The 27,654-nt window shown below is 51.3% G+C and overlaps 1 protein-coding gene across 1 annotated transcript in view; it reads right to left on the reverse strand.

Moving 5' to 3' along the window:
* Window positions 1–1,473: 1,473 nt before the first annotated feature.
* LOC115076526 (tyrosine-protein phosphatase non-receptor type 11-like) overlaps window positions 1,474–27,654 on the reverse strand; it is a 36,442-nt gene continuing 10,261 nt past the window's right edge. Inside the window, exons 2-17 of the mRNA XM_029578067.1 lie at window positions 26,321–26,372; window positions 16,908–17,030; window positions 11,539–11,733; window positions 8,610–8,802; window positions 8,045–8,164; window positions 7,439–7,552; window positions 7,213–7,309; window positions 6,703–6,782; window positions 6,414–6,569; window positions 6,063–6,194; window positions 4,840–4,994; window positions 4,366–4,433; window positions 3,579–3,730; window positions 2,523–2,623; window positions 2,375–2,438; window positions 1,474–1,837 (exon numbers count right to left, since the gene is read on the reverse strand). Coding sequence (XP_029433927.1) covers window positions 1,790–1,837; window positions 2,375–2,438; window positions 2,523–2,623; window positions 3,579–3,730; window positions 4,366–4,433; window positions 4,840–4,994; window positions 6,063–6,194; window positions 6,414–6,569; window positions 6,703–6,782; window positions 7,213–7,309; window positions 7,439–7,552; window positions 8,045–8,164; window positions 8,610–8,802; window positions 11,539–11,733; window positions 16,908–17,030; window positions 26,321–26,372 — 1,850 coding nt within the window. The 3' untranslated portion in view covers window positions 1,474–1,789. The remainder of the gene's footprint in view (window positions 1,838–2,374; window positions 2,439–2,522; window positions 2,624–3,578; window positions 3,731–4,365; window positions 4,434–4,839; window positions 4,995–6,062; window positions 6,195–6,413; window positions 6,570–6,702; window positions 6,783–7,212; window positions 7,310–7,438; window positions 7,553–8,044; window positions 8,165–8,609; window positions 8,803–11,538; window positions 11,734–16,907; window positions 17,031–26,320; window positions 26,373–27,654) is intronic.

Genomic DNA, 27,654 nt, shown 5'->3' on the forward strand with positions numbered 1-27,654 from the left:
GATAAATATTTTATGTATATAAATAAAATAAAGTAAGGACTAAGCTTCACCTTTGGCATATCTTACAGCGGCCCCTTGATTGCTGTGCATGCATTCGTTATCATTGCTGGCGATTATCCTTATCTACAGTGCGAGGTTCAACCTCTCAGGCATAAGCTCACATCTCTCACAAAGCTACACAGTCTCGCGCTGCGAGGGAGGGGCTGCGCCGTGCCCGCCTCCTCGCCCCGTGCCGTCCATTCGCAGCATCGGGAAGGGGCGGGGCTGCAGCACAGCTCTCCTGTGATAGGCTCCGACCCTGTCTGTCTCGCCCTCATCGTAGGAAGCTGAGGGAGAGGGGCGGAGCCGCCTGCCAGAGCCCAGTGCGCTTAGCTTCCGGTCGGTGCCTGTGACCGGAAGCTGCACGCGACGGTGTTTCAGGAAGGAGCAATGGGGGCTAAGACTGAGGCGGGGGAACACAGGTTCTGGCCCAGGCATGAGCTGCAGTTTACGGGCTCCTCTGCAGGGCTGGCCGGCGTCACCCCCCAGACTTTAAGCTTGCAAGTCCCACAAACCGTGCAAACGTCCCCGGGTTTTAAGCAGCTCTTCCCTGCAGGCTGCTCTAACAGCTTCTTGTGCACGGTGGGAATGGGACAAAGGGGTTTTATGGAGAACCAGTTGGTTAAATGCATGAATGAGGGATGCGATGTGTGTGAGAAACAGAGTGTGAGCGGTAAATACCGCACACGGGGAGCGCGGGGGTACTGGCTCTTCTCAAGCATCTTTTCCCCCAGAAGAAAGATCTAAGAAATGGATGTTTGTCCACTTAAAAGGCAAAAGTACAAAGTTAAGCCACTTTGCGGGAGAGACGATCCTGGGGACTTCCTTTCCCATGACAGAGCTGGAAGCTCCCTGGGAGCCCGTGTCTTAGAGCCCCCCTGCTAGGAAGCCCAAACCCATCCCCTCAGTGGGGTTTATTTCCACATGGGAGGCTGACAGCGTGCACTCTGTGTTCTAGAAAGGTTCTTTCATTTTAAGAGAGAATATTTTGTGAGGGCGAGTGACATTGGATGGTCTAAGAAAAGAGTCATGGAAAGGGGGGTAAAAACCCGGAGGGGCTGGCCCCAGCTAGCTGAGGGGTGGCTGGGTGGGAGAGGAGCCTGCTGTGAAGCTTTTACCCAATTCCAACCCCTGGTCCCTGTCCTTCAGTGAACCCCTCCTAATCGTTCTCTCACTGGCTGTTTTCTTGTACAGACTCCTGTGAGGCCTCATTCTGTTCACGTTCAAGCAATAAAAAAAAGTTTCTCCTTCCCCAATATATTTAGTTATTTTACAATTTTTAGATTCTGGCTTAAATTCTTCCCAATCATGGTCTTATTGTTTAAACTCAAAGCCTCTCATCTTTTTTGTTGTGTATCTACTCTGTCTGTCTTGACTAGACTGTAAGGTCCGAGGAGCAGGGACTGGCTCATGTGTGCATCTGTAGAGTGCTGTGTACACCTGGCAACACTAAAATGATAAAAATAAGCACAGCAATGGCTTCTTCCAGATTCACCCTTTCCCTGCCTCAAAATACCAGGATGCCTCTCTGCCCAGGCAAAAGCATCCAAGATTATTCTTAAATACTACACTTTTATTATTGTACATTTTTACAAAATAAAGAGGAAAATAGACATTAAAAATGTCAACAGTCTGTCCTATGAACATCCTGAGAGAGTCCTTGCTCTGTTAATAAGTTAGTTCTTGCTGCATTCACTCCTTGTCCTTCCTGCTCCCTGCCGAGCCCGTGTACCCAGTGGAAAAACTTGACTCATGGGAGCGCACCGACCCAGGAAAACAGACACAAATGCTCTACAGCCTGGAAAGAAAGAAAGACAAAAAGCTTGAAAGGTACAAGAGCCATGGTGGAGGCTGGTCCAGGAGCTCTGGTATCTGCACTGGACACCAGGCCTCCCTCTAACTGCATTAATCTCAATCCACCAAAGTAAAATTTTGTTCTGTGACCCTTGTTAATTGTAACTGTTTCCTTCGATCACCACAGTTTTAGTTTGATGTATTTAATGCACCCCTTTTCATGTAAACCAGCAAGATATGTCCTCATGATTGCCGGTATATAAAAACCTTAAATAAATAAATAAATAAATAAAATGCTCTTGGTTTTTACAGAGAAGCACACAGGGTGACAAAAAAACCAAAACTCTTTGACTAAGAGCGAGGAGAGGCAGAAGGCAACCGTCACTTAGTTTTTAAACTGATGGAAGAAGATGAAAGAGCTGGGTCATGAAAGCTATAGAGAGGAGAAAGATCTTATGGTCCCAGCAGCTGCCACCCCAGTACCTGTACAACCTTTGCATGTCTCCTGACTGGCGGCAGGTTATCTTCCTGTGGTGCTCACCCCTGAAACCTTGGGATTCTTGACGTTTAGATTCTCATACACGCAAGAATCATCTTCATCAACCCTAGGAGAAGATGGGAATCTTTCCTTGGTATCTGCACATACAGGAGGGAGTGGGAGGTGGAGGGGGTGGTGCTGAGACACTTACGCACACTGCGTCCTTGAAGTTGGGGTCTGCGACTTTGCTTTGGCTTTCTCTGCAGGGATGCAACGAATGTTTGTATATTCCCTTTCCTTCCTCTTATTCCTCTGCAAAAAAAATGGAACAAATAGAATATTTCCTGCCTTGGCATGGAAGGAATGGGGCCTGGATTCTAACAAGTACTTCCACACAATGAGGTTGATATTCAAAGCACACTAACAAGCTAGCAGCAGAGTCGGGCAGGTTGATTCAGCTAAGTGCAGACACCAGTTTCCTTAGCTTGCTCTCGGGGCGGCGTTAAGTTAGCTGGTGCTGTAAATTTTCAGCACCGGCCGTCACTCTGAGCTGCTCAGCTGCGGGCTAAGGGAGCAACCCTTAAACCTCCCTTTGCCGTATTTATGGAACAGTCTTCATATTACACTGGCTTCCAGTTAACTATTACTTCTGACTAATTTTCCAACTGCTTATCTACTATCGGTTATTTATCATATATCTATGGGCAGGGGGCCACAAAAGAGCCAAATTCTTATTATAAAGATATAATTTGCTAATCCCCTTATTGCATAAGGGGTTATAGACGCGCTTCCAAAACACACATCCAGCTGCAGGTTAACCTGTGCACTAGTCTGAGTGCACGGTATTGCATCGGCCTCGTGTGCAGGAAAGGAAGGAGCTCCTAGCTGGACAAGATCCGTCTTATACCGAGTGTCAATTTCTGACCTTTGGGATGGAAGCTCCTTGCTAAGGATTATATTATTCTTTTTTTTTTTATCTTCATGGAGCAGGGAAGTCTGGAGAATTCCACCCCCGACTTGCTGCCGCTGCCCAGCCAGAGCAAAGAAGGATCTGCAAGACCTTTACAAATAATTCAGTGATGCTCCGAGTTAGACCATTCCCATCAAACTTGCACAGATCTGCTCAGAAAGAGTTCCATATTTGTGCCTTGAGATTCCTGTAATCTTTCTGTGGTGGCTTTCCAAAATAATTTAAATAAGTTCTCCCCGGGACTTCAGAGTTACAATTTGCTTAGGAAGGATAAAAAGCACCTGGACCACCACTCACCTGCTCCTCCTCCAGCCTCCTCTGCACGGTTTCGATGTACTGCTGCACAGCCATATAAATGAACTTATACTGCGCCTCTGTCTGCACCATGCCCGACCGCTGCCGCCGCACCACTTGAATGGTTTTAGGGATGTCTATATCACAGTCTAAACCTAGCAGGAAGAAAGACCAGGTTCTCAGGCAATGACAGAGCTCCTCACCTCCATTTCCTTGCCTGCTGAAGGGGTCGGGACTGCCCTGGGAGAGGTTAACCTGAGCAGGAACCTGGTGCACGTACCCAGGATGGAGAAGCTGTGCCTCTCATGGTGCTGCTGCTTTACCTTGGGGGTATTTAGTTGGAGATGCAAGTGAGGACATTCTGCTGGGATTAGGGCTCACACTCATTTGCGCTCGCTATAAGTCAGAACCATCACACTAGGGGGGGGTCTTTGCATTTCCACAGGCTTTTCCAGCTCCTGACTGGCTCCGTGAAAGTATCTGCATCACTGCTCTGGTGGACGATTTTCTGCTCTCTCCAACACAAACATCACCAGAGCCGATTCCTGCAGCCACTTCTGCTGCCAGGAGGAAGCAGACATTTTACACACCCCAAGGGGGGGTCCCTTTTTCTATCTTCATGAAAGGGGATTAAAGCCTGACATGACGCCAACACGCATAGGACTGTACCAGAGCAAGGTCCTAACACCAGGACTCACCTTTTTCACCTTGAAATCCTGCCATAAAAGGAGCAAGATGCAAAAACCCCATGTGTGAGAAATCAGGGAGCATTTGGTGTGCGTGGTCATACCTTGTCTGTTAATTATATCCACCAGAATATCAACCACGATGATTGTCCCAGTGCGTCCAATGCCAGCACTGCAAACAAAGAGGAGAGAGCATGGGACGAGGTTACCAGAACATTCACAGGCGTGCCCGGAAAACATGCTGGTCTCACCATTCATTCCCGGCCTGCACTTCACCACCACCACTCTCTCTCTCTGCATCTGGGTATACTGTAAAGGTCCTAGAAGACCTCAGTAAGGGTCCTCACATAAACCACATTGGAATCACTTAACTCAGGAAGTCAGAAAAACACAGCACAAACAGTAAAGCAGCACCAAGAACTGCCTGTGTCCCACAGATGCACATCAGCATTATTGATGGACTCTGTCCCTACGTAAACCCCAAATATCACTGCAACACACTTCCAGCTCTTCCTGCTGGAAAAAAATGAATGCTGATGAGGCCTAGGAGACTGTCTCACCCCCCAGCTCCATATTACCTGCAGTGCACGATGAGGGGGCCCGTGTCTGAGATGCACTGCTGTGCTTGGTTAATTTGCTGTAGAAAACTCAGCACCCCTCCTGGCTTGTTGGGAACGCCATGGTCTGGCCAGCTTAAGTACTGGTAATGCCACAGGTGCCGGGGGTGTTCATCCTGCACAGGAGGAGAGACATCATTATTACAATGACAGGGGTTGATTTTAAAACACGCGTGCACATGCCGATTTTTTATCATGTGCGCATGTTATAAAATCCAATACCCGTGCACACAATGGGGGAGGGGAGAATTATTTTTGTGAAAAATCCGCGGCGACGTGATCGAGCCTACCCCAGTTCCCTCCCAGTCCGCTCCACTTAAGAAGTGGAATGGGAGGGAACTTCCCTACCCCCCTACCTATCCTTTCTCCGTTTTCCCCTCTCCTCCCCGACCCCTAAGCCTATCCTATCTACCCGCATTCTTTTTGTTTTTAAACTTACTTCATCCTTGGAGTTGAAGTAAGTTGCGCATGCCGGCCGGCTGCCGGGGCGCAAGTCATCGGGACAGCGCAAAATGGCGCTCCCAGGCCCCGCCCCTTTTTTGCTCTGCTGGCACGTCTGTGCGTTTTGGCAGATACGCACGTGGCCGGGCCGTTTGGAAGATGTGCTCGGCGCGCACTCGGCCCGGCCACCCGCGTGTCTTCCGGGATTTGCACACGCCGGAGATTTAACATCCTCCCGTAAGGGAGTAGAAGTGACCTGCTCAGTTACAATCTCCAGATTTCGGTGCCATCCTTCAGCTAGGTCAGTGAAGAAAACGTAAATAAAAGGAGCCCATCCCCGGGCCTCTGGCAACGCGTGCGAGCAGCCTGCAGTAAAATGTCCGTGCTCGTTGGACAGGCAGCGGGAGCACGGGGACCCTGGGAAGGCTGGTGAAGCCATCGCAACGCGACCTATCCTTACAAACAGCCTTTATGCCCGATATTAAGATTTTATATTTTACTTTCAGATTTTCAGTTCATGCCTTAGGATGGAAGTCACCACACTGGGCTCCAGGGAAGGAAAAGCTGTAAACTAACCTGGGCCAGAAGGGAGTGAATGCATCTCATGAATATTCATGATAGATATCCTGAAGATTAGACCCGGTTGGGGGCAGGGTGGGGAGATGCCTTAACCACTGCTTAGGTAAAGTGGGTGTGAGACCCCAGAATAGTGGGGGGAGGAATAAGGGGAAGATGGCAGTCACCCGCTCTATCTGGGAGATCTCCAGCTCCCGCAGGATGTAGTCCTGGGCCTGGTGCTCAGCCACGCTCCGTATGGCAATGTTCCCATATTCCTTGCTGGAGTTCTCGTCGGGCCAGTATCGGATGCACTTGTTCTGCAGGGAGAGGAGAAGCCTGTGAGTGCTAGGTGGGTTGGGGATGGAGGTCTTTACTCTTTTTTCCACAGCCTGTTAAGGAAGAGATCACCCCAGAGCGTCTGTCTGGTTAAAGTCACAGTAAAAGCTGGAATGCTATGGAATATCCTCCTCCAAAACTTCCAGGGACTCTTACCCCCAGACCTGCATCAGGCCATTCCCCCGCCCCGAAACACTCACCCTCCCTCGTTCCACCTCTTTGGTTGTCATGACGATGACGCGTGTCTTTTCCTGGTAGACCATGGCCCAGAAGTCCCTGACCGTGTTCTGCAGACAGCCCTGAGTGGCAATGTAGACCTTGCACGACTCACAGCCTGCGCCATCCTCCACGCTGCTCTGAGGGGCGGAAAAGCAAACTGGGAATCGGTTCTGACCAAGGGGGAAGACGTGAGGGAGACTGACGTGAGGCCTGTGCACACTATGCAAGTCCCAGGTGCCACAGGGAACAGAGGCGACCCCCTCTCCTTACCTTGATGTAGTTGGCGTTGATGTAGTCCGACCCTGGCACGCCCTTGTCCCCGCCCCTCAAAATGACCCGGGTTGTGTCAACTAAGGAGAGAGAAAAATGCAGCAGTGAGCCTGCCCTCTCCAGGACCCGCTGTACTGATCCAGCACGTCCTGGGCACTGCCCCAAGAACCGGCACCAAACGGTTCCCTCCATGGAAAATCCTTTACTTCTCTCACAGGGAGGAGGGTCTGCAGATTTTGGACTGTTTTCTTCCACTTTCTATCCTAAGATGCTGTAAATATGGTTCTTTTTGTCTCTGGAGAGCAGCCTGGGCCTCTAGAAAGATCTCTTTCTCTCTCAGTTTAGAAGGTGAGATCTGTCCGTAAGAGAAGCTGAGGGGACCTCCATGAAGGAAGATGTCACTTTTCATCCCTGGGTCCAGCCTGAACCTTCACTAGCAGCGTCTGCTCTGGGACCCCGAGTCAGGAAGGAGCTTTTCTGGGGCTTGGGGAGGATGGAAATGTGACTTACAGGGGAGGATGTTCTTGTAGCGGTTCTTGGCCTTATTCTCCAGTCTCTGGCCCTCTCTGCGGGGATACAGCAGTTTACACTCCTGCTGCTGCAGCATCTGCAGACAAGAGAGAGAGGGATCGGGGTGAGCTGCAGCGGGCAGGACATCTAAACTGGGAGAAGGGTAAGGGGAGGCGGCTGTGTGATACTTATAGGTATGGGGACGCCCGGCTCCTCTTCTGCTCACCTCAAACTCTTCCCAGAAGCCCTGCTTAGCCTTTTCTGTGTTATCTGCCGTCTTGTTCAGCTCCTTTACTCTGTTCTCAATGTTGGCTGCATTGATCCTTGTAGCATTGAAAGGCTGGAAATATCATAAGGAGCATCACAATCAAAGGGGGCAAGAACGCCACAGTTACCACTTAAAAAGTCATAAGGTCCGGTCCAAAATCAATATCTAGAGGCACTGCAGGGAGTGGGGGCTGTCCTTCCAGTGCCGCCCTGCATGAGGTAGGGGCTGTCCTTCCAATGCTGCACTGCAGGGAGTGGGGGCTGTCCTTCCAGTGCCACACTGCAGGGGGTGGAGGCTGTCCTTCCAGTGCTGCACTGCAGGAGGTAGGGGCTGTCCTTCCAGTGCTGCACTGCAGGAGGTAGGGGCTGTCCTTCCAGTGCTGCACTGCAGGGAGTGGGGGCTGTCCTTCCAGTGCCGCCCTGCATGAGGTAGGGGCTGTCCTTCCAATGCTGCACTGCAGGGAGTGGGGGCTGTCCTTCCAGTGCTGCCCTGCAGGGGGTGGGGGCTGTCTTTCCAGTGCTGACATTAGGAGGCAGTGCAAGGGGACTCAGCTGTTACATTTACCTGTTTAAGGTGAACCACTGCCCCGGACTTCTCTACCATGGGGTTTTTCTTGTAGTGCTCCACCAGGTCTGTAAGGGTGTCAAAGCGTTCTCCTCCGCCCACATCGTACTTCCCATCCAGCTACAGACAGGAAAAGGAGAAAACAAGTCAAACAAGGAAAAACTGCAGAACTTGGACATGAAAAGATTTTGGTTTTTTGAGCAGATACAGGAGGATAACAGCAGCTGTGGCAGAAATTTCTGGCAGTCACCCCCATTGGTTCAGGCCGTATCCCGCAAGAAGCACGCAGTGATATTATCCAACAATACGCAGCGACATCACCACAGGTCCAGGCACAAGACGCAGCTGAGCCATGCGAGGACTCTGCTGGACAGGGCACCGCAGGTCCCAGCGCCTTCATTAAACACGTCAACAAGGGCAACTCCGGAGAGGGGATTTGAAGCTGGGATCCCAAGAGACACAATTAACCCATTCTCTGCCATGGCTCCCTCCATGTTTGCCACCACCCCTGCTCCTGGTCACAGAGCTTCTGAGACTATCCAGGAGTGCCGCTGCCATGATGTACCTGAGAGCGGATCATCACATGAGTGACTCGGGACTTGCGACCACCATTCTCCATCCTTTCCTCGTTGGTCAGCACGGACAGTACAAAGTCTCCAGGTTTGCTTTGACTCTCCCGCACCAGGAAACTCCCTGGTTTTCCTTTCTCCATCAGCAGCTTCTCTGCCTCCTTGCCAGAGAGGTGCCCATGGTACCACCTGAGGAAAGGGGTGAAGAGTGAGTCTCCGTGGTGCCCCCAGTGACCACATCCGGAAGTGCAGCCAATAGACTGCGAAAGGGAGACTTCCTTCAGAGCAGCTCAGCTTGTTTTTTAATGTTTAAATCTCTTTATTGATAACAATAAAATGCAAGCAACAACCCAGCGTACATTTGTGCCAACTGCAAAAGCACGGTTAACATATTTTCATGATATTAAAGATCCCCATCCCAAAATAACAGAACAGAAATAATCACAGAAACGATCCCCCTCATCTCCCCTCGCACTGTTCTGTTCGATCCAGTCTGGGGGATCCCTCTGCTCCCTCCTATACAACCAAAGTCTCAAGTTGAAATGCATGGGTGAGTGGCTGTTCCAGACTGGGATGTCAATGCCTTCCAGACTGACAGCCTGCATCAAACAGAACTGCCTCCAGCCCGAGTGGAAGGATTTGCCCCAGCAAACCTCCAGGGAACTCAAACCTTCTTTGCCAGAAAGCCGGTGTCCAGGAACACTGCCAAAAACCATGGCTGGAGGACCCCAGGATCAGGTCCCACTGTAAACAACTCAGTGTGCCTTAAAGGCAATGAATGGCAGGGGGGCATCAATCGGACCTAGCACCGTGCAGGCAGAAGCTAAATCTCTGTGCCACTTTTTGGAGGGTTCTGTAGAGTCTCTCTCTCTCCCCTCCACCATAAAAACTTATCAATTCTTTGGAAAACGCCATATGATGCGTCTATGGAGTGGACGTAATGCCACAGCTGGAGAGAAGCGAAATAAATCCTGCGCTCTTAACTGAAATTTCTCACGCAATTGCTCAAAGGATAGCATATCCTCCTCCCTTCCTACCACAAGCCTAATGTGCAACTTCACCCCTGGCCCATTGATCCCTAGCTACAAAATCTAGCTGACCCTGCAACAAATAGAAAAGCATCATTTTCATTCAACGCAGACATAAACCCACAAAATAGAAACACTGAAACCCCTCAGAGTCCTTTCCTCTTAGCACCCAAAACAGAGTCAAACTTTGCAAGGTTTTGTTTATGCTGAGGACTGCAAGAAATCTTCCACTGCAGTTTCTTTGTTTAAATATCTTTATTTGCGGGTTTTTTTTTACTTGTAAACATTTGTGAAAATCTCCACAAGTAAAGGGTTAGAAAAGGCTGATCTTAAAAAGCTTGCTTCTTATCATTCTGACATCAAAAACATGAGAAAGGTCCAGACTCTGGACATGTGCAAGATTTTATCTGGCAAAAAAACAAATGTGAGAGGCTGTGTGCTTGTGCGCATGTGAGTGTATGTGCACATGAGCGTGTGCATGCACGAGTGAGTGTATGTGCACATGAGCGTGTGCATGAACGTGTGAGAGTGTGTGCACATGAGCGTGTGCATGCACGTGTGAGAGTGCACATGAGCGTGTGCATGCACGTGTGAGAGTATGTGCGCCTGAGCGTGTGCATGGACGTGTGAGAGTGTGTGCACATGAGCGTGTGCATGCACGTGTGAGAGTGTGTGCACATGAGCGTGCATGCATGGTTGTGGATGTGCACAGGAGTGTGTGTGTATGTGCAAGTAAATGCATGTGCACGAGTGTGTGCACACATCTCATTTATTTAAACCATTTACATGCCACCTATAGCACAGTTCTAGGTGGTTTGCAATAAAACACATTCCGAAAAAAATCAATCAATCCTGTTAACAAACCTATTTCTGGGTTTCTGTCAGAAATTCTCATCTGTGTGCTTAAAAGTTACAACTCAAGTCACAGCAGAGCGATGTCAGTCCTGTGGTCTTCAATCAAAAGTAAAGAAAGAAATCGATTGTTTTTGGGGGGGGGGGGGGGAATGACATCTGCTGTTCAACCCTTCCTCCACTAGGTGGCAGCATCAGTCTAGACAGCCAGGAAGATGCCCCATTCCCCCACCCCATCCCCCGCCTGTATTCTTCACTTCATATCTGGCTCTGTCAGACTAACAGGATGCCTACATCAATTCACCACAAAATAGGAGAAGCTGGTCTGAAAACCAAAAAGGACTGGCCATCTGGATAAATGCAGACCAATGGGGCAGAGCAAACATGGATTTAGTCAAGAGAAGTCTCGCCCTGCAAATCGGTTACATTTTTCTGAAGGGTGGATTGGAACTGCAGAAGGCGTTTGACAAAGTCCCTCAGGAAAACAAAATCATAGAAGAGGAGGCAGGGTCCAGCTGTGAAAAGACAGGAAGCAGAGAGCAGGACTGAATGCCTCGAGGATCTGTACTGGGACCGGTCCTTTTCAATGCATTTATGAATGATCTGGTAAAGGGAGCGACGAGCGAGGTGATTCAAAGCCATCAAATCACAAACGGACTCAGCAGCTAAATGCAAAAGAAATTTAATGCGGCCACGTGCAAAGCGAAGCACGCAGGGAAGAATAATCCAAATTACAGGTACACGATGCTGGTTCTGTATTAGGAGTTGCCGGTTTTTCCCCTGGTACAAGTCGCTCTCTCTCCCTTTTGCAGGGTCTCTGAAGCACCAGGCACGGGTGGCTGCACCCAATGCCAATAGCAATGCTAATCCAAGCCAAGCAAAGCAAGCAGCCCCTCCCCTGGGATCTGAGCTGCCCTTCTGAACTTTTTCCAGGCGTGAGGGAGGGGGACTGGAACCGATCCCTGGGTTCAAGGCCTGGGATCTGTACAATGGCACAATGTGTGTGCAAATCGTGCTGGGCGGATGCCACCCGTGCAGGACTCACCGCTCCGAGGTGGGGTCCTGGCAGTTCAGGGGGTACTTGAGCTGGATCTCCTCGCCGTTCTTCTCCCGCAGGAGGCCCTGCTGCTCCGTGTAGTACTGCACCAGCTCCGCCAGAGTGGCAAACTTCTCCCCACCGTACAGGTCGTAGTAGTCCCCCGTGTTCTGGATCTTAATGTGAGTCACTTCCTCGCTTCTCCTGGGAAAGGAAGAGACAAACGCATGGTGGGGTGACCTGCTAGCAAAGGCTCAGGAGGGGCGAGTGCCCAGAATAAGCAGCTAGCCCTCCCTCGCTTTCCGAGAGCCAGAGGGAAAGGATCCCATGAAAAAAGTGCCCTTCATCTCTAGTGCTAAGGGAAGGGACACACGGGGATGCAAATCATTACCGCTTGATCTAGTTTGGATTTCCAACACAAGCACAGCACAGGCTGCAGTGAGCCTTCATCTAACCACCCACTCGTTTGGAGGCTCCTTCCTCTCAACTAGGTTCTGCCGACATTGCAAGAGTCTTCTATCATGGCTCCTAGCCCTGTGCACAGAGTATAAGGAGAGGTGAAGCTCTGCTTGCAAAGCTCCTGGCCCAGCATCATACTCTCAGAGACTGGAGCCAGGCAGTTGGGGTGCAAAGGGGGATATGTATGTCTGATCACATAGAAATGTAAAACCTGAAGCCCCAGGTAGCCATCCCACTACTGACACCAACTGTCAATCTTCAACAAAGCACACTAACACAGATCGAGGTGCAAAAGTGTGTCTGCTAGAGCACCTGGACAGTGACATATATACCCCCCCTAAGGACGGTTGTACTCAGGACCTCGCCGCCCCCCTCCCCCCAATTCCCACATCAAAATAGGTTTGACATTCAGAATAACTGAAACAAGTGAAGTAACCCAGTTCATGCAAATATGAGCTCAAATCCAGACCCTTCGGGTAGCTGCCCATCCCACATTCTTTGCTCGTTCTATCACTGGGGCGTCTTTGTTCAGGGCCCATGGGATCCCAAGTGCAAACCGCACTCTCCCCCTTTCTTGGCTTCTCCTGTTACTTTACAAAGTGTTGGCTCATACAGGATTGCCCTCTACGGCCCTTTCTCCTGGGTCTCTGGGGCTGCGTTTGCACAGTGGCCACGCACTTTTTTCGGACGTATTATGAAAGGAAAGCCAAGAGGCTGTTTCTGAGCGGATGCTGGGCTGGAAACGCCAATCCAGTAATCTGGTGCTGCCAGGAGGGAAGGAAGAGGCTGAATGCACCTTAATGCAGGTAATGCATGACCCGATCCGATGGGGTAACTGTGCACGTCTGCCAGGAGAAGGTTCTGACCCACTCAGAGCTCAGAGACATTGGGACAATTTAGCCAGGCCATCCCAGTAAAAGATGCTATTAAAGAAAGGAACAGAGATCCTTCAGGGGTGCTCAGACCCAGCTCTGCCACAGCCTCCTGCTGGGGAGGAGGCAGGTCACACGATTAATTTTCTGGCTCAGTCCACGGCCCCGTGTGAGCGAACAACAGGAAACGCCTCCCACGCTCCAGTGCGTCCCCAGGCCGGCCCAGCCCTAGCAGCACATTCTCACTGCAGCTGCACTCCCCAAGTTTAATATCTCGATAACTGCAATACATGTTCCCCCCTGGGGATTTCTTTCACTTATTCACTTTATTGCAGAGAAGAAGGTGACCTGCCCGAGGTCGTGCACGGGGGGGGGGGGGGGGGGGGACGACGACCAGGTCTGGGAATCCTGGCTCTGTTTTCTTTCCTGCCCAGTCTGAAATGCTCCTGTTTTGTGGCATTACTGGTTGCCAGGCTTCTGGTATCTCTCCGAGCAGAAGGCTCCTGTTCTTATCTGGACAGCCCGCGCTCAGGGACCTCTCACAGCTGTTTGTGTTACTGTGATGGCTTCAGGCCAAGTGAGAAGCTTCCAGGGGACTCCCACCAGTGGTAAACAAGCATGGGGGCTTCATCAAGGCGCTTCCAAATATTTAGAGGACTGGACAGTACGGAAAGACCACACACACACACACCGTGGAGCCGTGGTTCCTGCTCACCCCTCTCTCTCTGTCTAGGGAACATTGGAGCCAGTGGGGCCTACACAGCACTGCACCCACTCATATGAGCTTACCTCAAAGCCTGTGTTATCAGGACGCACGCGGCCTACACAGCACTGCACCCACTCACATGAGCTTACCTCAAAGCCTGTGTTATCAGGACGCACGCGGCCTACACAGCACTGCACCCACTCATATGAGCTTACCTCAAAGCCTGTGTTATCAGGACGCACGCGGCCTATACAGCACTGCACCCACTCATATGAGCTTACCTCAAAGCCTGTGTTATCAGGACGCACGCGGCCTACACAGCACTGCACCCACTCATATGAGCTTACCTCAAAGCCTGTGTTATCAGGACGCACGCGGCCTATACAGCACTGCACCCACTCATATGAGCTTACCTCAAAGCCTGTGTTATCAAGACGCACGCGGCCTACACAGCACTGCACCCACTCATATGAGCTTACCTCAAAGCCTGTGTTATCAGGACGCACGCGGCCTACACAGCACTGCACCCACTCATATGAGCTTACCTCAAAGCCTGTGTTATCAGGACGCACGCAGCCTACACAGCACTGCACCCACTCATATGAGCTTACCTCAAAGCCTGTGTTATCAGGACGCACGTGGCCTACACAGCACTGCACCCACTCATATGAGCTTACCTCAAAGCCTGTGTTATCAGGACACACGCGGCCTACACAGCACTGCACCCACTCATATGAGCTTACCTCAAAGCCTGTGTTATCAGGACGCACGCGGCCTACACAGCACTGCACCTACTCACATGAGCTTACCTCAAAGCCTGTGTTATCAGGACACACGCGGCCTACACAGCACTGCAGCCACTCACATGAGCTTACCTCAAAGCCTGAGTTATCAGGACACACGCGGCCTACACAGCACTGCACCCACTCACATTAGCTTACCTCAAAGCCTGAGTTATCAGGACACACGCGGCCTACACAGCACTGCACCCACTCATATGAGCTTACCTCAAAGCCTGTGTTATCAGGACACACGCGGCCTACACAGCACTGCAGCCACTCACATGAGCTTACCTCAAAGCCTGTGTTATCAGGACACACGCATGCACACGCACGCGCCCACACAGGGAGAGATTCTGAAAACCAAAAACTTATCTGCTGCAGGCTCATTCAGGCCAATACAGAACGGTGCGCTCGGCCCCTGTTTGGACGCACGTTTTTGACGCGCTATTATTACCCCTTATACAGTAACAGGTAATAGCGGGTAGAAAACGTGTTGATGAACCTATTAGGTATTCACCCAAGCCGCACATTTTACTTTCAGAAATTAACGCCTGCCAAAGACGGAGTTAATTTCAGACAGCACTGGGCAAGTGCACAGAAAAGCAGAAAAGAACTGCTTTTCTGTGCGCCCTCCGACTATCATAGCGATATTAAGTCGGAGGCCCCAAAAATAAAAAAAAAATAAAAATCTGCCTGCGACCCAGAAAACGGACGCTCATTTTGCCGGCGTCCATGTTCCGAACCAGTGGCTGTCAGCGGGTTTGATAACCGACGCCGGTAAAATTGAGCGTCGGCTGTTAAACCCACTGACAGCCGCCACTTCTGCCAACAAGAAGGCGCTAGGGACGCGCTAGTGTCCCTAGCGCGCGCCTTAATTTAAATACTGAATCGCGCACCCAGGAGAGGTGCCTGGGCACGCGTTGGGAGAGTGGGCGCTCGCCTCGGAGTGCCGGCTCTCCCACGCGGTTCACTGTATGGGCCTGATTGTCAGTAAAGTCACTTACAGACTGTAGGACAGACAGACAGAAGGAGAAGGCACTGCGTGAATGTCTGAGTGTACGTGAGAATAAGTACATGTGTGGAGTTTTGCATGCTCTGTGATTTATTGATCTGCCTGTGACAATTTTCCCAGAGAGCTCATTTCCTCTGTGCTGACCTGCCGGGGGTGTTTCACCTCTGCCCTGCAGTTCAAGCAGGGGCTTAGGATGTGGCCTGGATGGCAGAGAGAGGTTTGAACAGCCTACACATCCCAGCATCCCTGAAGTCATGTAAGACTGCAACATCCTGAAGTGCCATTGGCCAGAAAACTATTACCTGTCAGAAAGCCCGGGAGTAATTGTTAGTGCTGTATGCACTGATTGGTCCTGGAGACAGAGAACTCGCCAGTCTGGGCTGGGAGTACAGAGGGAGCGGATCTCTGTGCTGAGGTCCCGAACGTCCCTGCAGACAGAGCACTCGCCCTGAAAGTGCTGGATCTCTCCAGTCTGGGCTGGGGGTGCAGATCTCTGTCCTGAGGCCCTGTTCAGCTTCTGTGCACAGACTTTTCCTGACCTCCCAGGCACTAAAAAAGTAGTGTAAAGTGTTTAGTTGTCTTTTACTGTTTAATCCTTGCATATTAATTTTTTTTATCTGTTCACTGTTCTTACTTTTTGTTAATAAACTTATTAGTTTGTTAGCTCTGCCTGTCAGTTTCTGATTAGTGATCCCTGTATTGTGTGTATTTAGTCTGTGGGTGTATTTCGAGGAGCTGCATGTCCCCTTGGTTGTGAGGGGTCTCAGTGTCCCTAGAAATGACCAGGGAATAGCTTGCAGGCAGGGAACTTGCCCAGAGGCAAGCAGGAACCCAGTTGGCGGGTGGGAAGTTGCCAGTCTAGGAGTATGTTCGCAGGTGCAGACGGGCCTGGGCAATACTTAGCAGGACCTCCGAGTGGCCAAGGGCTTCCCCTGAGGCGTTGTGTATGTCCGAGTGAGTGTGTGAGTGTGTGTGTGTGTGAGTGTGTGTGTGTGTGTGCGTGTGTGAGAGTGTGTGTGCGCGCGCGTGAGTGCGTGTGCGCGCGTGAGTGCGTGTGTGAGAGTGTGTGCGTGCGTGAGAGTGTGTGCGTGCGTGTGAGTGTGTGTGTGCGTGTGAGTGTGTGCGTGTGTGTGTGTGAGTGTATGTGTGAGTGTGTGTGTGTGTGTATGTGTGTGAAGGACTAAATATTAATATGATGATGATAATATATTTTCAGTATTTCAGTGAAATGTAACTTTCCTCCACTTGTTATCTGATCACACCCAGGCTGAGGCACCTTTCAGCCAGTTATTGAAATTTTCACTGTAGAAAACATATCCAGTTACCTCACCCCCTAAACCGGCACGTACCGGGGTCATCCTCTCCGCAGAACCTGAACCACACAGCTCATCCAGGGGCCACCAACCCCAGCTTCCCCAGGAGGAGATGCACGGACAGACAGCGCCAGGGGTGGGAGCATGGTCCAGTTCCTCGAGTGATGCGCACAAACACCAGGATGGGGATTCCCTAGCCTGCACCCACAGCCCCTCTCTGTCGGGGGTCCTTACCTGACAGACAGCGTGAAGTCCCCGGGGTTGCTCCTGCTGGGCCGAGCCAGGAAGCTGCCGTGGACGCCACGGCTCAGCAACAGCTTCTCTGCTTCAATTCCACTGACGTTTGGGTGAAACCACCTGCAAGTTTTAGAGAAGACAGTCAGCGCTGCCTGTCAGCACAGCTCCATCCATTCAGCAGGTCACACCAGGCTGTCTCATTAACCCATTCCAGGCCCTAGAGACTCTTGCCCCTCCCCCACATCTGTCCCACTTTCCTGCTTAGGTTCCAGTTCAGGCCACGACCGCACACATGCTGTAAAGGAGACCTGCCCCACTGCGCCGGCCACGACCGCACACATGCTGTAAAGGAGACCTGCCCGCACGCTGTAAAGGAGACCTGCCCCACTGCGCCGGCCACGACCGCACACATGCTGTAAAGGAGACCTGCCCGCACGCTGTAAAGGAGACCTGCCCCACTGCGCCGGCCACGACCGCACACATGCTGTAAAGGAGACCTGCCCCACTGCGCCGGCCACGACCGCACACATGCTGTAAAGGAGACCTGCCTGCACGCTGTAAAGGAGACCTGCCCCACTGCGCGGGCCACGACCGCACACATGCTGTAAAGGAGACCTGCCCCACTGCGCGGGCCACGACCGCACACATGCTGTAAAGGAGACCTGCCCCACTGCGCGGGCCACGACCGCACACATGCTGTAAAGGAGACCTGCCCCACTGCGCGGGCCACGACCGCACACATGCTGTAAAGGAGACCTGCCCCACTGCGCGGGCCACGACCGCACACATGCTGTAAAGGAGACCTGCCCGCACGCTGTAAAGGAGACCTGCCCCACTGCGCCGGCCACGACCGCACACATGCTGTAAAGGAGACCTGCCCGCACGCTGTAAAGGAGACCTGCCCCACTGCGCGGGCCACGACCGCACACATGCTGTAAAGGAGACCTGCCCGCACGCTGTAAAGGAGACCTGCCCCACTGCGCGGGCCACGACTGCACACATGCTGTAAAGGAGACCTGCCCGCACGCTGTAAAGGAGACCTGCCCCACTGCTCAGGGTGTACAATTACATTCAAATCTATTTTCAATCTTTCAGGATTTCATGCCATACTTTAATCTACAGTTCAGCTGACATGGAGGGAGCCGTTCTGCTTGCTCTCTCTCTCCAGTCCCATGCAGCAGCTCTGCCTTTCAGCTGCAGGTTTCCAGCACAAATGAAAAAACTGGAGTAGGAATGATCATCCTGCTCCCATCTCTGGGGCTGGAAAGCGAGCCCCTCTATTCCCACGCCAGTAAAAAACTTAACTCCTTGTCCAGGACAAAGCTCAGAGGCCCTGGTGCCTGTGCTCCTTGTGCTGCTGTCGCAGTAACCAATGCTCCATTCCTGGCTGGGTGCTAATCACCAGGAAGATGTGGGGTGTGTGAGAGAGACTGTGCTCAGCGCACACACAGGAAGCAGCTCTTCCATTCCTGAGGATGAGATAACAGCAACACGAAGAGCCTGGACAGCCCACGGTGCCACTCCCTGTACAGCATGCACAACCACGTAAAGCCAAGCCAAGAGCCCACAAGACACTAATAAGACCCAGCTGGGCACTGCCGTGTGCAGGACCTCTCAGGGCTCCCAGCCCCTTGGGGAGGGAGTACAGTGACATCTAGTGGCCAGACTTAGGATCAAGTTAGCCAAGTTCTGGAGGGAGCTGCAGTCTTTGGCTCCAAGCTGACGATTGTCACTGCGAAGACCACGCTAAAATAGGGGAAAGCTTCAAATGGACGTTCACAACGCAGCACCATAGCCCAATACAAGTCAGGCCTAACTGAGATAGAAGCTAAAAGAAGCAGCAGAAACTGGGCAGCCAAAAACAAACCAGATTTTAGCCAAGCATCCCAGATTCTCAAGATTTCAGCTGATCATTTCAAGATCAGCTACACCGAATGGGCCAAATGTAAAGTAGCTTCATTCCCTCACCACATCACAGCTTTCTATCAAGAACATCTGAGACTTGTCACGGGCCCATGTCACGCACATGTCCCATTGCCACACACCCCCTACCACGGCATCCCCACACTCCTACTACACACGTCTCCCTACCACACACCCCTACACCAAAGCTCCTCTTCTACAGCATCCACACATCTCTTACTGCCACACCTCCCCCTACCACAGCATCCACACATCTCTTACTGCCACACCTCCCCCCTACCACAGCATCCACACATCTCCTGACACACATCCCACCACACCTCCCCCTACCACAGCATCCACACATCTCCTGACACACATCCCACCACACCTCCCCCTACCACAGCATCCACACATCTCCTGACACACATCCCACCACATCTCCCCCTACCACAGCATCCACACATTTCCTGACACACATCCCTCACCTCCCCCTACCACAGCATCCACGCATCTCCTGACACACATCCCACCACACCTCCCACACATCTCCTGACTCACACCCCCACCACATCTCCCCCTACCACAGCATCCACACATTTCCTGACACACATCCCACCCACACCTCCCCCTACCACAGCATCCACGCATCTCTTGACACACATCCCACCCACACCTCCCCCTACCACAGCATCCACACATCTCCTGACACACATCCCACCACACCTCCCACACATCTCCTGACTCACACCCCCACCACATCTCCCCCTACCACAGCATCCACACATTTCCTGACATACATCCCACCCACACCTCCCCCTACCACAGCATCCACGCATCTCTTGACACACATCCCACCACACCTTCCCCTACCACAGCATCCACACATCTCTTGACACACATCCCATCACACCTCCCCCTACCACAGCATCCACACATCTCTTGACACACATCCCATCACACCTCCCCCTACCACAGCATCCACACATCTCTTGACACACATCCAATCACACCTCCCCCTACCACAGCATCCACGCATCTCCTGACACACATCCCACCCACACCTCCCCCTACCACAGCATCCACGCATCTCCTGACACACATCCCACCCACACCTCCCCCTACCACAGCATCCACACATCTCCTGACACACATCCCTACCACAGCATCCACACATCTCCTGACACACATCCCTACCACAGCATCCACACATCTCCTGACACACATCCCACCCACACCTCCCATGCATCTCCTGACACACATCCCACCCACACCTCCCCCTACCACAGCAACCACACATCTCCTGACACACATCCCTACCACAGCATCCACACATCTCCTGACACACATCCCTACCACAGCATCCACACATCTCCTGACACACATCCCTACCACAGCATCCACACATTTCCTGATACACATCCCATTACACCTCTCCCTACCACAGCAACCACACATCTCCTGACACACATCCCACCACACCTCCCCCTACCACAGCATCCACACATCTCCTGACACACATCCCATCACACCTCCCCCTACCACAGCATCCACACATCTCCTACACTACGGCTCCCACATCACACCTTCTACTATCATACTTCCTCTACCACACTTCTCACTACCACTGTATCCATGCCACCCCTCCCCCATTCCTGAATCTACACCATGTTTTCCACTGCCATAGCTCCTGCTATCTCAGTATCCATGGCACATCCACTCCTCTCCATACAACTTATCTCTGGACTTAATGGCACAATGAATTTCATTATTAATTCCCTCCATTCAGAACATAAAACCGTGCACATGAAGGTGATGACTCAAGTGTGCAGGAGAGGAGAGCTGGAAGAGCCTCCCAAACACTGGGCTTTAATCTTGTCCAAATGCTAAACCAGAAACTAACATGGCAAAGCTGTTCTCTTAGGAAGGGAGAGCCCCTGGTGATTAACAGGAGGGGCAGAGAGCTACTACGTAACCACTTCTCAACACCGTGCCCAACTCTGGTGCACAGAACAGGTCACTAGAGTGTGGGAAATGGGACGGAGCCACTGCGGATCTCATAGGCCTCAAACACTGCAGTGGAGTCTCTGTTAACATCGGACCCTGGTCCCTCATAGCTACAGACATGGATAACCTTAAATCACAAATGAATCCCTAACACAGAAACAGAGACATAATGGCAGTAAAGGACCACATGGTCCATCCAGTCTGCCCAGCAAGATTCTGGTAGTAACCACTGTGTCATACAAGCCACCTTTATACTTATCAGTTTCCCAGACTGTCAAAGTCAGGGCCCTTGTTAGTTGGTGAGTCCATTTCTCTGTTACCTCTTGTCGATGAAGCAGACAGCAATGTTGGGAGTTGCATCAACAGTATGAAGACTTATTGGTTAAGGACAGTAACCGCCACACCAGCAAGTTACCCCCATGCACTTTTCCTCATTTCCAACTTCTAACCTTAAGAGATCCACAGTGTTTATCCCCTGCCCCTTTGAAATCTTTCACCGTTTTTGTCTTCATCCCCTACTCCGGAGGGGCATTCCAGGCATCCACCACCCTCTCCGTGAAGAAATATTTCCTGAGGTTGGTTCTGAGTCGTCTTCCCTGGAGTTTAATTTCGTGACCCCTAGTTCTACTGATTTCTTTCCAGCGGAGAAGGTTTGTCGATTGAGCATCATTCAAACCTTTCAGGTATCTGAAGTTCTGTATCTTATCTCCCCTGCTCCTCCCCTCCTCCAGGGTTATACATATTCAGGTCCTTCAGCCTCTCCTCATAAGTCTTCTGATACAGACCCCCACACCATTTTGGTTGCCCTTCTCTGGGCCGCCTCCATCCTGTCTCTGTCCTTTTTGAGATGCGGTCTCCAGAACTGAACCCAGTATCCAGGTGAGGCCTCACCAAGGCCCTGTACAAGGGGATTATCACCTCCTCTTTCCGCTGGTTATTCCTCTCTCTGTGCAGCCCAGCATTCTTCTGGCTTTAGCTATCGCCTTGTCACATTGCTTTGCCACCTTCAGATCGCCAGACACTATCACCCCAAGGTCCCTCTCTGGGTCCGTGCACATCAGTCTTTCACCCTCCATTACATACATCTCTTTTGGATTACCGCACCCCAGATGCATGGCCCTGCACTTCTTGGCAATGAATCCCAGTTGCCAAGTCTTCGACCATTGTTCAAGCTTTCTTAAATCTCGTCTCATTCTCTCTACCCCTTCCAAGTCCACTGTGTTGTAGATGTTATCATCATCCGCAAATAGACAAACTTTACCTTCTATCCCTTCCACAATGTCGCTCACAAAGATATTGAACAGGACCAGGCCCAGTGCCGATCCCTGTGGCACTCTGCTTAACACCGCTCTCTCCTCAGAGCAGGTTCCATTTACCATCACACATTGTCTTCTGTCCATCAACCAGTTTGTAATCCCACGTCACCACCTTGGCGCTCACTCCCAAGCTTCTCATTTCATTCACGAGCCTCCTATGCAGGTCCGTATCAAAAGCTTTGCTGAAATCCAAGTAGATCACATCGAGCGCTCTTCCCGGATCCAATTCTCTCGCCACCCAATCAAAAAAATCAATCAGATGTCTCTGACAAGACCTTCCCCTGATGAATCCATGCTGCTTCGGGACAAGCAATCCTCCTGCCTGTAACAGTGTGGATTTCCAGGAACTGGTTTCCAAAGGCCTTCAAAGAACAGGCACACGGTTGAGAGCAGATGCCAAAAGGGGCCGTAGAGTGTGGTGGGATGGGTCCTAGAGCCTGTCAGAGATGGGATGTGGTGTCAGAAGTATTATTAATGCGGAGGAAGGGCTGGTAATGTGCTTCCCACTATTCCAACAACCAGCAAACTCGCTCCCTATGACCATCTCCCCTGGGTGCTGAGACACCCATATCTCCATGTCCCTCCTCACCCAAGCAGCTTGCAGAGACCCCAGGTGATGGACGGGGGAGAGACGAGCCACAGCTGGCTCTGAATGGAGAAAGATTTCTGCTTGGTCATGCATGAAGCTCTATCCTCTGCCCAGGGAAACATCTGCTTAGAGCAGGATGCCTGTCAGCACAGACCACAGGCAGCAGAGCAAAGCAATTAGCCCTGCTGGGCTGCCATTAAAGGGAGACCCCATAGTGGGAAGTAAAATACGCAGGGAGCTTCACACAGGCTGCTTACTTACATAAAAATGGAACAGAATTACAGAGAATGCACATTTTGAGGAGATTTAGAATTACAGAATAATTACAAGCTTTGCCAAGTTTCAGCCGATCTGGGGATGCACCTTTCTGAGTTTGCCGGGGGGTTCAGCGGGTACAGAACTGGCACTGCAGGGTCTGTCTGTGGCACACTCACAAGATAAAATGCTACAGAAAGGTCAGGCCACAATCAGCAGAACTGTGATAACCTTGCCCAGGGGAAGAGAGTGTGGGTTTGCAGCAGGAGGGGAGGGAAATATCTATAGTACCTAAATCTAATCCACCAAAAGGTGGAATATAAATCAAACCAAAATCGATTAATCAACTAACAAGGACACTGGCCAATGTGCTGAGGAGGAGAACACACCCTGGGGCTGCAGAAACTGCTCCATATTTTGGCTAAAACAAAATTACTTCCCCATCCTGCAGTCCATCTCGTTGCTGAGGGCCTGCGATGTGAACGTTGGTCGCAGAGCAGGATGAGAGCTGGGCCTATGCAGGAGGTGCCCTCCTTCTGCACTGCCCACTGTTCAGGAGAACAGAGCAGGGATCAGGGAGCTTCTTTGAGGAAAAGATGGCGTTGATTGCTAACAACCATTGTAGGGGGAAATGCCACACGAGTGGCGAGCTGCAGAGAACCTTCTGCCCACATCTCCTGAGACCTCGGCTGCTGTCAGCACCTCGGAGAGTTCTGGGACACAAGAGAACCACTGCCGGCCCAGACAGGCACAAGGAAGGTCCCACCCATAGGCTACAGCACGGGGCCTTTCCTGCCTGCAGCCCGGGGGCAGAGATGGACAGTAGCTCGCCATAACTCAACCCAAGCAGCAGAGAAATGAGAGCATCTCACAGATTTCAGTAAATGCAAAGCTGGTGCAACTCTCAGCATCTCGGTGACTCACTTCTGGTGATTCTGCCTTTCCACCCCAAGAGTCAAGAGCAGGTTTCATTCCTGCTGCTCGCAACCTCTTCCAACACTGCCATTGCTTCTTTAGAGCACCTGAAGACGGCTCCTGTGTGTTCTCCAGCCCTCCTGGGCTACTCCATCATTTCTGCTGGGCCAATGGAAGAAACTGCAGCCTACAGGGCTGCCAGAACGCGATGGTGCTGCACTGCCTGTTCTGATGCAACTGCACACACTGCACGGACACCTTTAGCCCACATAAATACAACAGTCACACTGGCTCCTGAAAATAATAGTCCCCTACTATAGATCACATCAGACCTTTATCAGAATCCCATGCAGGCATCACAGGGACATATGTAACTAGCAATACGGCACAGAGAGCTGGTGAGCGGGTCGGCTTCAGAACCCCTGCATCACATTGACATAAGCATGAATACAGCACGGACAGCAGCACTTCATCAGCATATCATGCGTCACTTTGTTACAAGCAAAGTATGAATACAGCACGGACAGCTGAAAGAGTACAGAGAATTTAACAGACGATAGAGCTGTAATGCGAGCTGGGATAGCCTTGATTGTAAATCTTGAAGAAAAAACAGAAGAAGACAAAAGAAAGGCAACCTACAGAGGAGTCCAAATGAGGGAAGTTGTGCGCCCAGAGAGAAGTGAAGTTTGGTTCTGAGCACATAGAGAAGAGAAACATGGGGGGAGAGGTTAGATGCCCCCTAGTTTAACGCTCCTCCAGCAAGGGGTCGTTCTGTAACAGCTGCACACATCTTCCAAAGCCCCGCACACCCCTCAGCAGGCATTTTACCAGACTTCTGAAATGCAGTCCGGGCCTTAGCGGGTGGGCTATTTGGGTGGCTAAAGCCCATTTTCCCTGGGGAACTGTCGCTATGCGGCTCTCTTCAGCCGCCCGGGGATAGTTTTGTACCCTGCACTTCTGGCAAACAGGTTGCCAAGAAAAATCCAGGCAAAGGTTTCTTCTGAAAATTCACTTATGTGGGGTGCCGGACACACAAGTGAATCCAGGCTCTGAGGAGGGCAATTTTCTAGACAGGCCAATGGACCTGGCTAAATGGCTTAAACCACAAAATCAACAGCAAAGCCAGCAAGAGAGCACCTGAGGAGAGAAACCGCTGGGCTTGCACTGGGGACAGTCCTGCCCTCTGCCAGCACCGCTGCCGCATGCACGCAGACGTGAGATCTGCAGCCACCCCTTTCCTTCCCTCCATGTATTAAAGGCCACAGGGACCTTATCGCATCCGCTGTCACGCTACACATAACATTTAGTCACCCCAGAAACGTTTTCCATGCCCAGGCTTCAGCACTTCCAGAGTCTAAAAATTAACAGCAGACGCTTCAAAAGCAGTCTGCAGGCAGGAGCTACCAAGCATTTAGAATACGAAGCATATTCTATTTCTCATGCATTGCTATTTATTTTATCATGTTTCTGTCGAAGGAAGGCGGTATTCAGGATATAATATGCCACCACATGCCTCTAGGCGCTCACACATTTGGCTCTTTTGGCCAGTGACACTGTTCTTCTGAAGCGGTGATGGAAGCTGCCTACTGCTTTCTGTAAACATCTGCGACCTTGGGGTGTCAGGGACCTTGCTTTTTGAGTTTCCCTCTGGGCCTGCGTACACAGGCCCCCTGGCTCTCCCTCACCCACACACTACGACACCCAGTGCCTGTCCCATCATCAGGCCTGAACTGAAACTAGAAAATCGGCAGAAGCGCAGCCGCGTTGGCATCAGTACACAGAAGCGCAGCCAGCGTGGCATCAGCAACACAGAGGCGCAGCCAGCGTGGCAATCAGTACACAGAAGCGCAGCCAGCGTGGCATCAGTACACAGAAGCGCAGCCAGCGTGGCATCAGCACACAGAGGCGCAGCCAGCGTGGCATCAGCACACAGAGCGCAGCCAGCGTGGCATCAGCACACAGAGGCTGCAGCCAGCGTGGCATCAGCACCAGAGGCGCAGCCAGCGTGGCATCAGTACACAGAAGCGCAGCCAGCGTGGCATCAGCACACAGAGGCGCAGCCGAGCGTGGCATCAGTACACAGAAGCGCAGCCAGCGTGGCATCAGTACACAGAGGCGCAGCCAGCGTGGCATCAGCACACAGAGGCGCAGCCAGCGTGGCATCAGTACACAGAAGCGCAGCCAGCGTGGCATCAGTACACAGAAGGAAGATGCAAACTGCTGACAGGTCCTCAGCCCGCAGCAGTGGCCGGTACTGGGGAGGAAGCGGCTCTGAGCTCCCCAGCAGACTCACTCGCATGCAGCTCATTTTCAGATGCTTCCGAGTGTCTGCCCTCTTCAGTTACTACTTCGAATTCCTCAATGCTCCTTCCATTTCCGGAGAATTTGCGATTTTTCTCAAGGAGCATTCACACTCCTTCTCCTACCTGATTTTGTTCAGGAAGAGATGCAACACGTGAAGCCCCCGTGCCCTGGGATCTGTGACACCGGTCCCGACAGGTTTATTCACTTATTCAGGCTCTATGGGGGCAATATTCAGCGGCAGGACATCTGGCTAACTTATGCTTGGTTGCTGTGCTGAATGGAAGTTAGCTGGATAAGTTTATCGAGCTAACTATAGCACTGTCTAAAGGTTATCCCATTAACTTAGACAGATAAATCAACTCTGCCCTGGAATGCTTATCCGGCTCTTTACTTAGCTGAATAAACTGGAGGTATTCAGCACGTGGGAAATTGGAAATCCTGACACTTGTCTAGCTAACTCCCAAACTTACTGAATACTGACACCCTAAATTTTCCCCTAATCAAAATGCACCACAAAGTAAATAAAATTAAAATAATACCGTAACAGTATGACAAACATACACTGTCTCTGCTAACTGTGCATCTTTCTAAAATACTGCAAGGCACACAGCGGGCCCAGCTCTCCTCTGCAGATTGCAAAGCAATGCAGCGGGCACTGAATAAATGCTGTAAAATAGCCATTTGACATTTTTCCTGATATGTTCCTGGGGCTGTTGACACCACAAAACATTATAACAATACCCACATCAATCAAATCTCTTCTGTGCAAGACCCGGCACCCCTCCTGGCAGTTACAAGAAGGCATGGGAATGCAAACCACGCAGAGAGATGGGGCATTCCTGGGGGGCACGCAGGGAGAGGCAGTGTTTCTGAGGGTGGGTGGGGAGGGAAATCACATATGTAAATTACATTTTCAGATCTCTGCATGTTATTTCCTATGGAAAAACCTCGGCAGAAAAAGCAAGAGCTCTGTACTATACGGGCAGCCTGAACGGGGGCAATTAATCTGAGCTGGCGAGTTTGGCAGACATCGGAAATAGTGAGGCGAGGTCATTTAATTATGGATTTCTTGGCAAGGATTTGGGCTGGCACGGGCTGCCCTTTGAATTCTGATGCTTCTCCGAGTGTTAATTAATGGAAACAGATTTGTAATGTTGGAGCTCCCCCAGTTGTTTTATTTATTTGGGATCTAATTCCGCTTGATAAGGATATAAAATGATGTACAACGCTCCCCTTTTATATATAAATATTTCTTTAGTCTGGGGGGTGGAAGCCCGTACTGGGACCGACGCCCCCAAATAAAAGCCTGGGGCCCACAGTGCAGCTGCGACAGGGAGGGCGACGGGCGGCACAAAAGCACAGAGGAGGGATTTGCTCATTTTAAACTGTTTTCAGTGAAAAAAAAGGAAAAAAAAAGAGTCAGAGAAGAGCGAGCAGAAGATTCCTGCTGAGCGCG

This window comes from Rhinatrema bivittatum, chromosome 15, assembly GCF_901001135.1.
Source record: "Rhinatrema bivittatum chromosome 15, aRhiBiv1.1, whole genome shotgun sequence".
Classification (NCBI taxonomy): domain Eukaryota; kingdom Metazoa; phylum Chordata; class Amphibia; order Gymnophiona; family Rhinatrematidae; genus Rhinatrema; species Rhinatrema bivittatum.